At 44.9% G+C, this 18,030-nt stretch overlaps 1 protein-coding gene across 1 annotated transcript; it reads right to left on the bottom strand.

Annotated features, from left to right (window-relative positions):
• Positions 1-225: 225 nt before the first annotated feature.
• Positions 226-3,919, bottom strand: rdh12l (retinol dehydrogenase 12, like). The gene is made up of 7 exons (XM_028433396.1): positions 3,774-3,919; positions 3,407-3,522; positions 2,472-2,627; positions 2,292-2,396; positions 1,024-1,233; positions 753-945; positions 226-654 (listed from the first exon to the last, which is right to left on the bottom strand). Exons 1-7 carry the CDS (start codon positions 3,785-3,787, stop codon positions 552-554), a joined length of 897 nt encoding a protein of 298 aa, XP_028289197.1. The 5' UTR covers positions 3,788-3,919; the 3' UTR covers positions 226-551.
• Between the last annotated feature and the right edge of the window lie 14,111 nt (positions 3,920-18,030).

The following is an 18,030-nucleotide window of genomic DNA, read 5'->3' as shown; positions in this document are numbered from 1 at the left end:
CACACAGTTTACTACAACGCTGCATTCAGGCAACACCAACAGCAATCAGGTTAGTTTTTATGATGGTCATCTAAAGGATGGTGTTTATCTTCATTTTAGTGCTTTTATCGTTGTCCTGCAGGCACACAGAGATCATACGGTAGCATTAAAGTTAATAGTTGGAGTCTTTGTTATCAAGAAGGTCACAGAGCCCAGAGCCCAGAGGAGAGATGAGGGCCAAAGGAATCATTTGCAAAAATATTTTATACAAGTGGTTATTTACCAAACATCTTGTACACATACCTAGTGTAATCAAATGTCTGACAACATAAAGAAAAAGTAAACTATGGAGTGTAAGAGTTTGACTTTTGTTTGCACCAGTAAACTTTACAAAGCTGTCATCAAAAGGAACAAAACTTCTCAGGCACCTTGTAAATTAAGTAACTGTTAGAAAAATACAGTATCTGTAAGCAGAAGTATGTCCAGACAAGTCACATTCTGTCCTGACAGGCAGTGTTAGGGTACAGTGCATTGGATAAATTAAATACTGCAGACTGTGAGTCCAGGCTGCTTCAGTCCCAGGTGATGGAGAGCAGGCGACAGCTCAGCTCCCACAGTTTCTGCGCCAAGTCGTCGTCCTTGCCGGCTGCAGAGCAGTTGGCAGGAGCACAGTCACTGTAAGAAAGCACATTAGATTATTAGATAAACTCATCAATCGCCCCTTTGATGTGCTGTTGTAAGTAAAGGTGGTATTCTGTTCCACCAGGTCGCACCTGTAATACCCGCCGCTCTCCTTCTCCAGTGACGGCTCTACGGCGCAGTAAATAGTTGTCTGAGCCCCCTGCACAGAGTTTTTGGTGAAAGGACTGACGAGCTTCATGACGAACTGCTGAGGGCCGTTCAGATGACGCCACAGATCCGTCTGAACGACTCCAGGGTGGAGGGAGTATGTCGTCACACCGGTGCCTAAAAAAACAAGTCAAACTGTCAAAGCTGATGCCACCAGATGAAGGTGAAATATCAGAGGACAGAAGGTTAGAACACCTTCTAGGCGTTTGGCCAGCGAGCGGGTGAAAAGGACGTTGGCTAGCTTGCTCTGGGAGTAGGCTTTGGACTTGTCGTAACTTTTCTCGCTGTTGATGTCCTCCAGATTGATGGAGCCCCAGGCGTGAGCCATAGAAGACACGGTGATGATCCTGGCTGGTGCTGATCTTTTAATCAGGTCGAGTAACAAATATGTCAACAGGAAGTGACCTGGAAAAAAAAGGGAGGAAAACCAACATATCAGACATATTACAACAAGCTCTAATAATAAACAGTGATCAATATTTAACAGTGACAGGATGTTAGTGCATCATATCCATCTGACCTCAGGATGGTGAATTTTCTGATAAGTAGGTTACCTTTAAATGATCTGTCAGTTAAATACAGACGTTCCACCAAAGTCATTCACACTGATATGCTGCCCTCTTGTGGACCACAGTCAGTATACAATGAAATCACCCATACCTAACAAGCCGATAATGTTCAGGGAAGAGGGCGCACAGCATGACAATAGATAGAAGATCAGTGCAGCTGACTGTAGCAGACCTCTGGTCTGTGTGAGTTTAGTTCTGTGAACGTGTGGATGACTGTCTGCAATAATACATCCCGTCTCCCGGTGTTTAATGTGCATGTGGAGCCACTGTAACGCCGTGATCAATACTGGGATTAATTATCGCCACCTTTTGGACAGACACTCTCTGTGTATCGTGTTTCTCCTTCCAGGAGCTGTTTGCCAGCTGCTCATCTAAACTGTCCATCGTCGCTGTGCTTCCTCCTTCTGTCTGTGTGTTCTGCACCTGAAGAAGCTCTTGGCTTCTCCACATTCATCACGCCCACAATAAATTCCGACCAATCACAGCATGGTTGACCCACAGCCTGTGGGCGTAACGTCGGCAGGGGGGAGGGAGTTCTCTGTTCTCATGGAGTATGGATCCAGCTTTATATAGTAGCAGGAGTATGTGGACTGGCTTCTATGTCAAGTCCATTAAGGATTTGTAAAGTTTAATGAGGAGTGCTGAGGTCAGAACAACTTCTTCTACACCAAACAGAAGAATAAAATGATGGACTCCTCCAGGAAAGACAAATGATTGCATTATATTGAAAAAATATGAATCCTCCTTCACTTGGAATGTGGAAGAAAGAGTGAGTCTTAGGTTGGAGGGACTGACACTGATAAAAACAGGTATATATATATTTTTTTGTCCAATGCATCAGGTATCAGATTGTTTTTGTGTTATGTATAGTGTAATGGACGCCAGTTTATTTACCCATGTGATTGACACCAATCTGCATCTCAAAGCCGTCGGCCGTCTTCCCATAAGGACAAACCATCACGCCTGCATTGTTGATGAGGATGTTGAGCTTTGCCTCGTCTGTAGAGAGAAAACAAACCTTTAGTGTTTAGATCTCTTCTTGTGTGTGGTTCTCTAAGTAACAGCTGATCGCACCTCTGTTGATAGCTTCTGCAAACTCTCTGATGGACTTGCTGTCTGACAAGTCCAGTTTCATGCAGCTGACCGTGCTGCTGCCGGAGCTTTCCGTGATCTCTTTGACGGCTGCCTGTGCTTTCTCCATGTCCCTGCACGCTATGATGATCTTCGCCCCTGAACAGAGACACAAACAACAGTGATTTAAAAGCAACATCAGTGCAGACATGCTGATGATCACAGTTATGTGCGGCTGAAGAGCGGCCTCTCCTGACAAAACGTGGACATTACTTTGAGTTAAATAGCAAAAAACATAATATACTAAAGTGTCCAATCAAACACTTTTGTATTTGTTTGAAAGTTTTGAATTTCACATCTTCCATACAAGAAAAGAACTGTGACTAAATAAAGTTTTTATGTCTGAAATTTCATGTTTTTTTCTTCTCTAAATCAGTAAATGCACTAATAATAAAAATATATTTGTTAAATGGTAATGTGAAAGGTTTTGTTATTTTATACATCCATGTGACAAATATATATTTCATGCTCATGTCCCATTTCATAGCTTCATGATTTCTGCAGAATAAGTGAAATTTCAGGGGGGACAGTGAATAAATGTATCTCAATTGCCATGTTTTAGATTTTTAGGGCTTATATTATTGGCAAAATTATATAACCTCATTTTATAATTTTAATTTTATTTTAACATTTATTCCTTTATACTTTTGGTTATTTTTCATGAATGTATACAAGGAGCATGCCATTTTTTTAAAAATTGTTTTGTTTATTTTTTTGTCAATCTTCCATACAGTGTAACATCTTCAATTTGGTTTAGGAGAACAGGAAGTAAATCAACTTGCATGTGAAGTGTACCTAACCCCTTTATTTTTCTGTATTCCCCACTCTCTGTGGCTGTCAGCCTTCCCTGCATTAAGCCTCAGTGGAGTCAGACTGACCTCTCTTCGCCAGGTCGATGGCCGCCTCTTTGCCGATGCCGGTGTTGGCGCCGGTGATGACCACCGTTTTGTCATCGAGCCTCTCAGAAGAGGACCAGGCAGACCGGAAGAAGTTTCTGGGATATTGGGAAATCAATAAATGTCTCAACCTCAACCACCAAAAAAGGGCGTCAAGTGACAAAACGGACTTAAAAAGTCTACTTCCGCTCACAGAAACATTCATCAACACCTGTTTAGCTGTCAACCTATGAATTTACCTTGTGATAATATTAGCTGGTTACAGCTACTTATCGCCTAATCTTACCTGAGGCTACAGATAATGTGTCACACAAGAGGGAGTAACATCATATAAACACGTGTTTCCTACCTGATAGCTTGCATTTCACCGTGGTTCAGCAGTCAGTAATGTCTTTAAAGCACAAAACAATGATTTAATGTCGGACACAACACTAGAAACAAGCAAACGTGTTACTGTGCGTAAGTGGGTTAAAAAGTGGCGAACCGGAACTGTCAGAAAATGTGATGTTTGCTGGAGATTCAGCCAATCAGCTGCGAGCCCGTCGCTCTCGGCTAACGCTGATTGGTTGGAATGGAAAGTAGAGACAGTCCTTTGTAGGAGGTGCGCTCGGTTGTGAAAAAGATGCGCCGGACGGGTGGAGAGACTAATAATCCCCAAGATTATTATTATTTCTTTAAAATTACTTAAGAGACTTTAAAATGAAATAAAATAAAATCAAACAATTTTATGCCTCTCATTTACTAATTAAAGCTGTGCAAAAATAAAATAAAATAAAACAAATTAAAATAAAATAGGCCTATTAAATTAAAACATTGAGCTTTATTGATAATAATAATGGTTCTAATGATATATTGTGGGAAACATACCATATGACTAAGCACAAATCTGAAACAAGCTCAGCAAAACAGTAGAACCTTCCTTTGTCCAGCAGATGGCAGCCTATGACCACCCCTTGATGGGGGAGCCTGTTAGACTTTGACAGCAGCCCAGCAATCCATAACAGTGTGACTGTTGTGTCTATGCACAGATTAACAGGTTGGTATTTGGGTAAATCTCGTCCTTGGCTGCAGCCTCACTGTTTCGGCAAATGATTTGCAGGATCCCTTGTTATCCATCTGAGCCTCTCCAGAAGTTCACCAAAACACAGTGAATGGTTCATTCAAACATTACAGCAACACAAAGCGCTTACACTTTGGACAGAAGGTCATTAGAACAGGAAACACAGTTCCAGTCATCAGCTGATTGTGTGTAAGCAAACATTTCCTTCCCCTTTTCCTTTTAGATCAGTCAGCAAAGGACTATATGAGTGTGTTACATGTATGAATACTGCATGCGGTGGGAACATTAATCTGCTCAGTAGTAACTTCAGACTACTCTTAAATTCTCTTTAAGGTTTTCTCTGAAGAAAGAAGAATAAACAGAAAAATAAACACTGAATTGTAAATGTAAATTGTCTCCGCAGTGCAATCAACAGAAATCACTCAGAAGTCCAAATCAACTTTGTGTGCACTTACCCTGATTGTGTCCCCTCCACGGCCTCTCGTTAACCTCTTGATCTGTGTTTATTTAAGAAACAAGTGAAGAAAAGTGTGACAGGAAGTGGCAGCTGATTGATTTTACATTCACAGTATGACAACAACACGATTTAAAGTGATTGCCCTGCTGTATTTCACCTCTAAATGTGACACTTAAATGTATTATTTCTAACAGTGACACATTAAAAATGTCACTTTTCTTCCTGTTGTTGTTGACAGGCTGCATCAGACATAACAGTTTACCTAAGCTATTACTGGCGCCGCAGCTTCCCAGAAGGCAAAGACAATGGGGAGGCAAGAGGATGCACTGAATAAACTACGAGAACAATCCATTAACTATAATGGAACTATTAACTTTACTTTGGCAGATGGAGGCCAAGAGGATGCAGAATTTAATTTTTATGTTCAGGGAGAAAAGATGTAAATAAAGAAGTGTGACAGTGGTTTGTGTTGTATCGATGAACCTGTTACTTTCAAGGAACATATAAGAAAAATAAAAGTTGACTAACACACCATACTGCACCACAAATAGATTGTTTTGTTTAAATAAAATCCAGAAAGGCGCTGCAATTACCGTTAGTAGAATTGACTGGGAGATGTTTCCAGGGGACCCCAAAAAATGACGGACAAGGCTTGGACAGATGATTTGAGCTACTTGTCAGTGTGGTTGAGAATTAGGTGAAATGTGGTATTACTCTGGTTCACTTTAAAATCCTGATTACATGATTCTGAAGGCTTTTTTTTCTTATTGTCCCGGACAGGTCCGTCACTTTTTGGGGGTCCCCTAGAAACATTTTCACTGTCATCCATGTTGTTTGCCTATAAATCAGAAACACCTTAAGGCAATTTCCCCTAATTGATGATAAAAACAATCAGCATGAACTGTTGAGTATTTGATGGTCGAAGAACAAGATGCTAATTACAGCATTTCCTTTTTTATGTATCTAAACGTCAAAGGTCAACTTCACTGAGACACAATTCCAAACAATATAAAACATGATGATTGTTAGTTTTACTCGTCAAACTATGTTGTCACCTTTGAAACAGGTCAGTGGCAAAGCTAGCTGAGCCACAGCTCTAATGTTTACATTACAACAATATCTTTCCAAGGTCACATCCCGCTGCCACCATGGACACACACACACGCAGGCGGCCTGCCGTCTGGCTGGAACATTAACATCTATAAAACCTCAGATTATCTGACAGCAGAGTGTGAAGATAAACATCTGAGATCGTCCTCGTCTCCTGCCGCCACCTTTACTGTACACACAAACCTTCAGCGCTTCATCCATCGCTCACGTTCTGTTTAGTCTGTCTGATGTTTACACCCCCCCCCCCCCCCCATCATGTCAGTGTATTTCTCACCCTCTTCGCCTGCCTCACCTCTTTGAGTAGTTACATAACACATAACCGGAGCCATTCATTTGTTCAAACCCTGATCCAATCTCAGAACTGTAATGGCTTTTTCAACTGCAGCACCATTTCCCCGAGATACAGATCTATACCTTCATAATTACCTTCTTTTTTTTTAAAACACAGTCTTTTTTTAGACCAGATGACAGACCCCTTCATCTCAGCAGCACTGTGCTGTCGACTGAAACACACTGCAGCATTCAGCTCTGCCAAAGAGGTCCTCTTGATAACTGGGCTCAAGCACATTTTCTCACCACTTTATATTTTCTCTGGAGAAATCAGACTGTAAGGTCATTTAGAGGTTGTTCTGGTGCATTGGTCAAATAGACTGAGATTCATTTCTTATGTAACTAAATGATACAACATGTTTGTGAAGTAAAATGGTTTTACATTATAACCACTCCTACAGGGCCTAAATGTTCCCATAAGGCATTAGAAAGTCCAGTGAGGTCGTAGCAAGGGCAACGAAACCCACATCTGAAATATAATATAAATATGTATCATTTTATATATAATATATAAATATGGATATATATATATTGGCAATCTTACCCTGGGTGCAAATGGTACCATCCACAGCAGATGTTTTGGCTACTTGTGTCTGGCACACCTAGGTGTAAACACTCATACTGCTGTATTCACAGTGACTGGGTGTAGCATCCTGACAGTCTAAATATAAATAGTAAATTGTGGGTCCAGATTTCAATGATGACCGTGCAGCCGATATCTATTGTGTCATAATGGCTTTACATCCTGTTAGCACGGCCAGGGTTTCATATACAGAAGCCTCTGTGCAGCAAAGATCAGCATCAGTATCCTGGTTGTTTCAACAGTGACTTCACTAACATTATTACTGTGCATCAAGGAGACAGCATGCAGCACTGTAGATGGTGAATTCAGGCCGTGTTGCCCTTTGAAGGTGAGCAGACAGTCATTACGACAGGCCCTGCTTTGAGCCCCAGGAAACAGGCGTGCGGTGCTATTTATAGCTCTGTCTTAAGGAGTCAATACTGTTCTCCAAGAGTGGCCAGTTTTATTAGCTGCTTTATGAAGTGCAGTGTGAGACACAGTATCATCTTTCAGTGTAAAAAAAAAAGTCTGTGTGTGCTTTAGCACATAATGTCCTGAAAAATGAAACACCAAACAGACAGAAGGTTTTGCACCTTGACTGACCTCCACTGGGATCTTATGATGGGAAAACCTTTCTTCTTGTTGCCCTTTCACTGCTAACTGAGCCTGTACTATCTTTACATGCCCTGAGCTCCTGACACATTTATGCTGCTTGTCATCCCAGACGCCACCCTTGCCAAAAACTGAAGGCAGGAGCAGCTCTCCTAAATGTGTCAGTCACATACTCTTACATTAGTCTGACTGAGAACCTTATCAGTGTTCTTTGCTTTTATCACATACAGAGTGATTTCTGATAGAAAATGTAACTGCTGCTCTGCAGGATCCAGTGTCGGCTTCATGCTCATGTAGACACACAGTATCGTGTGAAGCTTTTTATCACACACTGAGCAGTAAGTGATCAACAGTAATCAATCACACTCGACCTCTCAGCTGGGCTGAGCGATTGGTGTCTGCCGTTACTAGTGTCTGGTCTCTGTGAGGCACCGATGACCTTGGTGAGACTTTTGCTACAATCATGAGAATCACAGCTTGTTGAACAGATTTTATGCTTTTCAAGAAATGTTTTCTTTTCAGGTTAACAGTGTTTTTGACCCTACTGTGTAAGACATTTTTGAGTTTGGTTCATATCGTCTGCAGGTTTGACGTGTTTAAGGTGCATGAAAGCAAATGCCTGCAGCTCTGCACAGGTGGAATTCACAGGCTGGTTTGTCTACTGCAGCGTTAACCACAAAAAAACAAAACATTAAAAGCAAAGCATGAAGAAGCACTGAACCATAGCTTCATTTGTTTCTTCGTTGGAGGACCAACAACAGCACAAACAAGATGAGCCAACATTTCCACAGACCTTTGACACTTAGTAAGAAGTGAAAGCTACATCTGATCTACATGAACTGGCTTCTTTTTAAACCTGCAGTCCATCAAAAACTCAAAACTCATCAACACTCATCCTGCTAAAGCCAATAGTTGTCTTTTATTGTTTTATAGGCCGTTATGTCAGTAGATATGTGGATTAACTGATTTACTGCAGAGCATAAACGTTTGAGACTGAGTTATAATCTTTTCATTCCCACAGCACCTGCTCCTGTGATTTGACATTTTCATCCATCACCTCTGTCACAGAAGAGGAAGCAGCATGTGCTGCGAGGAACTCTTTGGCTTCTTTTTCCATCCTCTCAAACAAATGATGTCTTCTGATGAAGGACATTTGTGCCCTTTATTCATAGCTAATCAGCTGGCCATAAAATTTCAATAAGCAAATTATTATCTATTGGTTAGGATGGTTTTTGCATGTCCTGGAAGTATGAGGCGAAATGTGGAATGCTAATGAATAAAACCAAGGTTCACCCTTGAATCTGTTTTACTTAGAAGATCGGTCTTCACTAATTCAAGAAGCTAAAAAGGTCACCTACAAACAGAAAAAGACATGTCTCATTTTCTGTTTGTAGGTGACCTTTTTAGCTCCTTTCAGCTGATTGTTTTGCTTTTATGGCCTGGACTGTTTTGTTTGGTTTACATCTGTCACGGCTCTTATCAGTGTTGTCTCTGGCCATACGGTACTCTTTGTACACTCTGCAAGTTATCAGCACCAGATGATTAAGTTAGCGACTAACAGCTGATTCCAGAGAAGTTACAAAACAAAAATTGTGTTATGATCCTGTGTTTGTTCCTGGTTTTGTATTCTTATTGTTTATCCCTCTTGTCATTTATTAGTATTTTTGAGATTTGGTTCCTCTTTCTCTGCTCTTCCTCAGTCCTTCCCTCTCTCCTTCTGTTCCTCCCTCCTCCTTCTCTGCTCCTCCTCAGTCCTTCCCTCTCTCCTTCTGTTCCTCCGCCCTGATTATTAGCTCCCCCCTGATTGTGTTCACCTGTGTTTCACCCTCCTTATTTAAGCCTTGTGCTTCCCTTTGTCTTAGTCAGATCATTGTGTTTGTCACTCCCCGTGCCATGAACTTCTTCCCCCCAGGTTTGTTGTATAGCTTTGTACTTTTGTTGCTCAGTCGCAGTTTAGTTTGGTCTTTCTTGTACCCTGGACTGTGTTTTTGGCTCCATTAAAGCTCACCTTTGTTTAAAAGCTACTTTGGTCTGCATTTGGGTCCAATTTCCTCACCGAACACAACAGAATGATCTGACCTAAAAATGGACCCAGCAGACCAATTGGTTGACCCGGTGGAGCTCTTTTTCAGTTGGAGGGTCTTAAACGAGCACATGGTAAGGCTCCATGATGCCGTGAACTGGGTGGACCACATGCCATCTCCCCCCTCAGATGAAAGGGAGATTCAGCAGTGGTGTGCCCACCGAATGTCCCTGCTGCTGCGCTTAGGGGACCTCCATGGGGAGATGCAGAAGCTGCGGGTTAAGATGGAGGAGGTCCTGGTCACTGAGCCGTGGATGCACTCAACCTACCACCCTGTGTTCCGGAAGATGGAGGAGTTCCCCCCTCCGGTGGCTCCAGCACTCCCTGCCTGGGCCATTCGCCCAGCCCCTGCTACCCCTTCAGCTACTCCTTCCTCGCCTGTTCCTGCTTCAGCTGGCAGGTCGACGATGTCGCCCCCAGCTCATCTCTCCCTGGGTGTTCCTGCAGAGGCCGAGGGCTCCGTTCAACCCAGGGGGGCAGGTCTCCCCGCTCCTTCAGAGGGCGGACTCCAGACGACGTCGCTCCTCCCCGCTCCTTCAGAGGGCGGACTCCAGACGACGTCGCTCCTCCCCGCTCCTTCAGAGGGCGGACTCCAGACGACGTCGCTCCTCCCCGCTCCGTCAGAGCTCCTCCCCGCTCCTTCAGAGGGCGGACTCCAGGCGACGTCGCTCCTCCCCGCTCCGTCAGAGCTCCTCCCCGCTCCTTCAGAGGGCGGACTCCTGGCGACGTCGCTCCTCCCCGCTCCGTCAGAGCTCCTCCCCGCTCCTTCAGAGGGCGGACTCCTGGCGACGTCACTTCCTCCCGAGCCACCCGAGGGTGGTCTTCCCTGTGCTGCCCCTTGTGAACTGTCCAACGAGACATTGGATTTTTTATTTTGTGGAACAGCTGTGGCTTTGACGTTGACTCTGGGGATAGTCTATTCGGATTATGTTGGACTTTCAGCCTCAGCCTCCTGTTCGGTCCTGGGTCACAGTCCTGACCCAGTAGAACCTTCAGCCGTTGTGACCGGTCTAGTCACCGGAGGGTCCTCGTCTCTGGTTTCCTGTCCGGCCCCCGGAGGGTCCTCGTCTCTGGTTTCCTGTCCGGCCCCCGGAGGGTCCTCGTCTCTGGTTTCCTGTCCGGACCCCGGAGGGTCCTCGTCTCTGGTTTCCTGTCCGGACCCCGGAGGGTCCTCTGCCTTGGCTTCGTCTCGGTCTTCCTGTCGGGACCCCGGAGGGTCCTCTGCCTTGGCTTCGTCTTCGGCTCTGGCCTCCTGTCCGGACCCTGGAGGGTCCCCGGCCCTGGCCTCCTGTCCGGACCCTGGAGGGTCCCCGGCCCTGGCCTCCTGTCCGGACCCTGGAGGGTCCCCGGCCCTGGCCTCCTGTCCGGACCCTGGAGGGTCCCCGGCCCTGGCCTCCTGTCCGGACCCTGGAGGGTTCCCGGCCTCGTCTTCGGCTCTGGCCTCCTGTCCGGACCCTGGAGGGTCCCCGGCCTCGTCCTCGCTGGTGTTCTTCCGCCCGGACCCTGGAGGGTCCGCGTCTCCGTCTCTGGTGGTCTTCCGCCCGGACCCTGGAGGGTCCGCGTCTCCGTCTCTGGTGGTCTTCCGCCCGGACCCTGGAGGGTCCACGTCTCCGTCTCTGGTGGCCTTCAGCCTGGACCCCGGAGGGCCCAGCTCCCTGTCCCTGCTGGCCTTCAGCCCGGACCCCGGAGGGTCCAGCTCCCTGTCCCTGCTGGCCTTCAGCCCGGACCCCGGAGGGTCCAGCTCCCTGTCCCTGCTGGCCTTCAGCCCGGACCCCGGAGGGTCCAGCTCCCTGTCCCTGCTGGCCTTCCGACCGGACCCCGGAGGGTCCAGCTCACTGTCTCTGCTGGTCTTCCGACCGGACCCTGGAGGGCCCATGACTCCGCCTCCACTGGCCTTTTGCCCTTCTCCCTGCCTCTGTTGGGCGTCTGTCAGGACCCAGAAGGCCCCAACCCCTGAGTGTTTTGGCCTCCTGGCCATTTTGACTCTGTTTTGGCCCCCTGGCCAATTTGACTCTGTGGCCTTTGGCCATTTCTGTACCTCGTCGTCCTCCTGAACTTTTGCCCATTGGGTCACCCTTTGTTGAACTTTGGCTCCTTGTAATTTTGTTTTGGTCCCTCCTCCGGGCCTCCCCCCTCCCTCCCGGCTCAGCTGCGCCTTTTGGTTTTCTTTCCTGGGACGTCTGGGAGCCGTCCCTTGAGGGGGGGGTACTGTTATGATCCTGTGTTTGTTCCTGGTTTTGTATTCTTATTGTTTATCCCTCTTGTCATTTATTAGTATTTTTGAGATTTGGTTCCTCTTTCTCTGCTCTTCCTCAGTCCTTCCCTCTCTCCTTCTGTTCCTCCCTCCTCCTTCTCTGCTCCTCCTCAGTCCTTCCCTCTCTCCTTCTGTTCCTCCGCCCTGATTATTAGCTCCCCCCTGATTGTGTTCACCTGTGTTTCACCCTCCTTATTTAAGCCTTGTGCTTCCCTTTGTCTTAGTCAGATCATTGTGTTTGTCACTCCCCGTGCCATGAACTTCTTCCCCCCAGGTTTGTTGTATAGCTTTGTACTTTTGTTGCTCAGTCGCAGTTTAGTTTGGTCTTTCTTGTACCCTGGACTGTGTTTTTGGCTCCATTAAAGCTCACCTTTGTTTAAAAGCTACTTTGGTCTGCATTTGGGTCCAATTTCCTCACCGAACACAACAAATTGATGATGAAAGATTGACTTGCAATGTTATATGTCAGTTGCACGTCTGTTTCTGCTGCCCTCACCAAAAACTGGTTTAAGAATCCGAACTTTACAGACAGATTATGTACTACAGGCCGGTAACCTTCTCTCAACTCACTGTCTTACATATAAAGCATATAATTGCACCAGAAGAGTTGCATGTTACTAACACAACCTCCATGCACATCATATAGTGTCATTACCATTGCAGAAACTGGCATTTCTATACAGGTGGAATCTAAACCAGGTCCCTGTAAAGAGGAATATAGCCTCAGCTTATAAGGCCCTGGTCCAAGAGGTGAGCTGGGACTTTAGTTTGAAATGTCTCATTAACTGTGATGGGAAACAGTTGCATGACGTGGCCACTGGTTTGTAACTGTAGTTAAGGCTAATAGCTAACTAGCCCATGGTGAACTTGTTTGACATTAAGAACACAAGTTACTAAAGACTTTAAACATGTTATTTCTCCTGTAAAGCTGTAAATTTCACATGGTCATCTGTGGGGATTGATGCAATTTTGTAACCACCCTCAAGTGGCCATTAATGGAACTACAATCTTAATATGCTATACAGGTAGTGCAGTTTAAAATAAGAACATCTCATTTGTTTTATTTGTAAAAATTTGTATCATTTTTACATGGTGCTGATTTAGCTTTTAATAATTGGCATTACACGTATATGCCGTGCAGCAGTGTGAAGTCCACCCTGTGCTTTGGGTAACAACTGCCCTAGAACACACACACACATACGAGGAAAACATTTGAAGAGTGGTGGCATGGGGGATAACAGCAGTGCAGCTTCTTCTTACAGAACAAGACTCTGACCTCCTGTGTCCTCTTCCTGTGCCCAACAGACGGGGGGCCAAAAATACTCTGCATCCAGATGATTCATTAGAAGCCTCTGGATTGGGGACACAGTTTTATGTAATTCGAGTGGGTTACGTTTCCAGACACAAATGATGACAAAGTGCAAATCTGTGCTGTGCTTTATTGCTGTATTTACTCAGGACATTTCAGCTCATGAGCCTAAATGACACATAATTACTCAGTGAAGTTTTAATGCTGATAAGTTGCAGTGAAACTTTGGACTGACACATTTATCAGAGGACTCTGTGCAGGAAACACATGAAAGCCTCTATGCATCTGCTCAGTGTCAGTTAATTACATAAATAATGATGGAATGCTCAAATGCTTTTGGGCAATTCAACCCATTAGGAGACTCCCACTGTGGGTTAAATGAAACTCGGTGAAAGCCAGATTGGATTTTCCTTGTTTTCCTTTCAGGGATTATATTATGTAAGATAGCACGTAATCCCAATTTGTATTCAAGCTAGATTTCAGCTCTGATCAAATGGATTAAACGCACTCACACGCTGAACACAGCGGACCACAGCACAATTAATCAACTGTTTCGTCACCTTCGTGCATTTTTCGGACTATTTGTGAGGAGCTTGAATGCATCACTTTATATTGCAGCCATGTTTCCTTACAGCGGTGAGTTCAGTGGTAGGAGTATATGTTAAACACTGCAGCACACTGTGAGTAAGCACTGCTGCTTTATGTGTGTGTGATAAATCAACACACACACAAATACAGTATGTCCTTCAAGTACGCTGTTTTCCTTGCAGCCATCAGAGCTTCCAAACATGCAGAAGATGAACTACTATGAATAGAGTGGAATACATTGTGTTCATTCACAGCACGGCTCCTCTGCACAGTTTTGTCTTTGTCAGATGGGGAGAAGCGGTCCAGTACCAGGGCCTCATTGCTATTCAATGAACACATTCACCGAGAATGAGCTGCAGGCCCACAGCGACAGAAGACTGGATGCTCAAAGAGCACAACAGCTAAGGGGTCATAAGCATCTGAATGAGAAGAGGCACAGAGCAGGTTTACACTGGGGGACTTGGCACTTCGATGTATCGCAGCACAGAGAAAGAGAGAAAGGAAAAGGACAATTGATATTCCAGTCAGAGTGTGTCCTTTCAGGCCGGAGTAGATGCTCAACACCATCACCAAGGAAATTCTACAACACAGTTTTCATGTGTAAAGCTCCCTCTGTGGTATACAGCAGAAAAAAACACATCTAATATAATGGAAACTGAAACAAGATATGCTATTCATTACAATATACAAACATAACTTTACACTGTAAAAAGAAATGTAACTTCCCAAAAACGTGAGTTAAATAGACTGAAGTGGTGAAAGAAGTTAATCACCTCTGCTCTCAGGTTAACATGGGAGCAAGTAGAAATACCATATTTCTTTTAACCTAGCACTCCTCAGCCTCCCTGGGTAAGTCTATGCCAGGGTACTGGAGAGGAGAAGTAGGCCTATAGTCGAACCTCGGATTCAGGAGGAGCAATGTGGTTTTCGTCCTGGCTGCAGAATGCTGGACCAGCTCTATACCCTCCGCAGGGTGCTGGAGGGTTCATGGGAGTTCGGGAAGGAGGGTGGGAAAAATGGAGTGGGAGATTGACAGGCAGATCAGTGCAGCCTCTGCAGAAATGCGGTCTCTGTACCGGTCTGATGTGGTGAAGAAGGAGCTGAGCCGAAAGGTGAAGCTCTCGATTTACCGGTCAATCTACGTTCCTACCCGCACCTATGGTCATGAGCTGGGTAATGATGGAAAGAATGACCGAATGACAGAAAGAATGAGTTTGCAAATACAAGTGGCCGAAATGAGTTTCCTTTGAAGGGTGGCTGGGCGCTCCCTTAGAGATAGGGTGAGGAGTAGAGCCGCTGCTTCTCCACATCGAGAGGAGTCAGCTGAGGTGGCTTGGGCATCTGTTTCAGTCTGTTCAGGCCGTGGTAGGACCACGTGTGCGCATGCGTTGTGCGGTGTTTGTGTCGCGCCCCGTGAACCGGAAGTAGCACATCGCTAACCGGAAGTAGCATGTCACTAGCCGGATTCGCTAGCCACATTTGCGTTCACACCTGAGCCACATTTGAGCCAAGCCGGATTGAAATCAAACTGGATACTGCCGGATTCGAGGTGTTCACACTCAGAAAAAAAACATCTGATAGGCCCGAATCCCGCTTTAGCCAGATTTTTTCCCCCAGTGTGAACGGGGTATATGTCTCTGCTGGCCTAGGAACACCTCAGGATTTCCCCGGAAGAGCTGGAAGAAGTGTCCGGTGAGAGGGAAGTCTGGGTGTCCCTGCTTAGACTGGGGCCCCTGCGACCCGTCCCCGGATAAGCGGTTGAAAATGGATGGATGGATGGATGGATAGCATGTATTTAACATGGCTTCTACTTCCTCACCAGAGGCCTGGAGCATGTCATAGCACAGCCCCAAGAAATAAATGTTGAATTTTAACTCCTGTTGTGAATTTCAGCTCTATGTTAACTGGATTAGTCAACTCACATCCTTCATCTGATAAATGGATGCAGGTGCTGATACAACAGTGACTAAGAAAATGCTATTTCACATCTGGATGTGCACTAGACACAGAGAGCTAGCCTTGTCTCTAAGCCTCACTGTTGTTTAAGGAGAGACTTGGAGACTTGTATCGTCAATGCTGAATTCCCCATCGCAAGTTATTCTTGGCTTCCAATTACACAGACCTATAGTGTGTGCTTCTTTGGAGAATTATGGCAGGAACACAATGTGATCTTTCTATTTCCACAAAGATGACGGTCAGTGTACAAATAGTCAGTCTTCCTTTGGTGAGGAGGGATCCTGCAAAAAATCCACTTGGGATTTATTGTATTAAAACATCATTATTTTCCACTCTACAATCTTACAGTCTCTTTGAAATGACAGTTTGCACCATGTGTAATTTTTAAGGGGAATCGATTTATATTAAATGACAGATTATCCCTCCAGTGTCTGTGTTTTATAACCCATGAGACTATGATTTTATAAAGCTACATGAGCACTCAGGATTTACACCATAAATGTGATTAGAGCACAGACAAACATGTTAAGTGTAATGCCTCTCTCTCTATTTGTTGCCCGTTTCATGCTGATTGTGTTACTCTTGATTCCCATTCACTGTAGCAGCTGTGGGTGCACAGGATCATGATTTATTGTTGCCCCTGCTGAAACCTTCAAATTGTAATCCTCTTTCACAAGGTAGAAACAATGCATTAAAGCTTAAAGAGTTTTTTCAATCAATTTAGTTCAAACTTAGTATTATAACTTTATGAATACATTTTAAAATGTGTATAGCATTTTACACTGCACTAAAATAACACACCCTAGATCTCAATGAATGAATTATTCCAGTTGAAAATGTTCATTCATTACATAGTGGAATATGTTGAGAACAAAATAACAAACAAATGATCAATGTAAACTAAAATTATTGTCACATGGAGGTCTGGATTTGGAACACATTACAGGCTGATCCAACCTGAGTGGAAATTCCTCAAGACTTTAAGGCGCCAGCATATGGTCTCACAATGGGTCTGAGGATCTCATCCCGGTACCTAATGGCAGTCAGGGTACCTCTGGCTAGCACATGGAGGGCTGTGCGGCCCTCCAAAGAAATGCCTACCCACACCATTACTGACCCACCACCAAGCCAGTCATGCTGGAGGATGCAGCAGGCAGCAGAAGGCGTCTCCAGACTCTGTCACGTCTGTCACATGTGCTCAGTGTGAACCTTCTCTCATCTGTGAAGAGCACAGGGCGCCAATGGTGAATCTGTTTTCTCTGGCAAATGCCAATCATCCTGCAGGGTGTTGGGCTGTAAGGCTGGCCTGTCTCCTGGTATCTCCTCCATGCTCTGGACACTGTTCTGACAGACACAGCAAACCTTCTTGCCACAGCTATCCCTGAGCAGCTTGTGTGGTTGTAGACACCGCCTCATGCTACCTCTAGGGGCACTCACAAAATGCAAAAGTGATCAAACATCAGGCAGAAAGGATGGGAACAGAGAAATGGTCTGTGGTCAGCACCTGCAGAACCTCTCCTTTATAGGGTTGTCTTGATAACTGCCTCATTTCCACCTGTTGTCTGTTCCATTTGCACAACAGCAGCTGAAACTGATCCACAGTCAGTGTTGATCCTAACTGGACAGGCTGATTTTACAGAAGAGTGACTGACTTGGAGTTACATTGTGTTCTTTAAGTGTTCCCTTTATTGTTTTTCAACAGTGTATATTCTAGTGTGTATGTTTACCTGTATTTCTATTCAGATGCACTTGTGTGATTCTGAATCAGTAAAAGAATCAGCTAAACCAGACTACTTAAGCCACACATTGGTCTCATGTTTCAAAATCACAGTTCTCCAAATGGCCTCTTAAGGAATGACCCAAAATAAACATGTCTACAGTCTTGTACCAAAAGGCCTTTGAAACCTGGTGGATGTGTAATATTGACTCTGAGGTCACAGAGAAGTGGCTTGGGTCAAGGCCAAAGGACCTTCAGAGTGAAGCAGGCGGAAACCTCATTAAACCTGTCTGCCTTACAGCATCGAATGGTCAGTGAGTTTGTTTGCAGCCTGCATGTTTATAGGGAGGCTTCGGATTAATGCTGTTGCTATATTAAGTTAATAAGATTTGGTTAACTAAGGATGGATCTTTGTAACAACCTTGACACAGAAGTGAGGGATGAGGCGTTCACGAGCTCAGCACATCCTTTGTAAATGTGCTCATTGTTCCATAAAGACACGGAATGGATCAGGATCCCGTAAAGCCTCAGGTGAAAATCAGCTCCGAATTAACACACTGAAAAGCCG

Source organism: Parambassis ranga, chromosome 20 (genome assembly GCF_900634625.1).
Source record: "Parambassis ranga chromosome 20, fParRan2.1, whole genome shotgun sequence".
Taxonomy (NCBI): Eukaryota; Metazoa; Chordata; class Actinopteri; family Ambassidae; genus Parambassis; species Parambassis ranga.
This window is presented reverse-complemented; position numbering and strand designations above follow the sequence as displayed.

Bases quoted from the DNA above. Each gene is read 5' to 3' on its own strand.
- rdh12l (XM_028433396.1), bottom strand. The intron at 2,628-3,406 runs GTCAGTCTGACT...GTCTCTGTTCAG, and splicing joins CATCGACCTGGCGAAGAGAG to GGGCGAAGATCATCATAGCG. The intron at 2,397-2,471 runs GTGCGATCAGCT...TTCTCTCTACAG, and splicing joins TGCAGAAGCTATCAACAGAG to ACGAGGCAAAGCTCAACATC.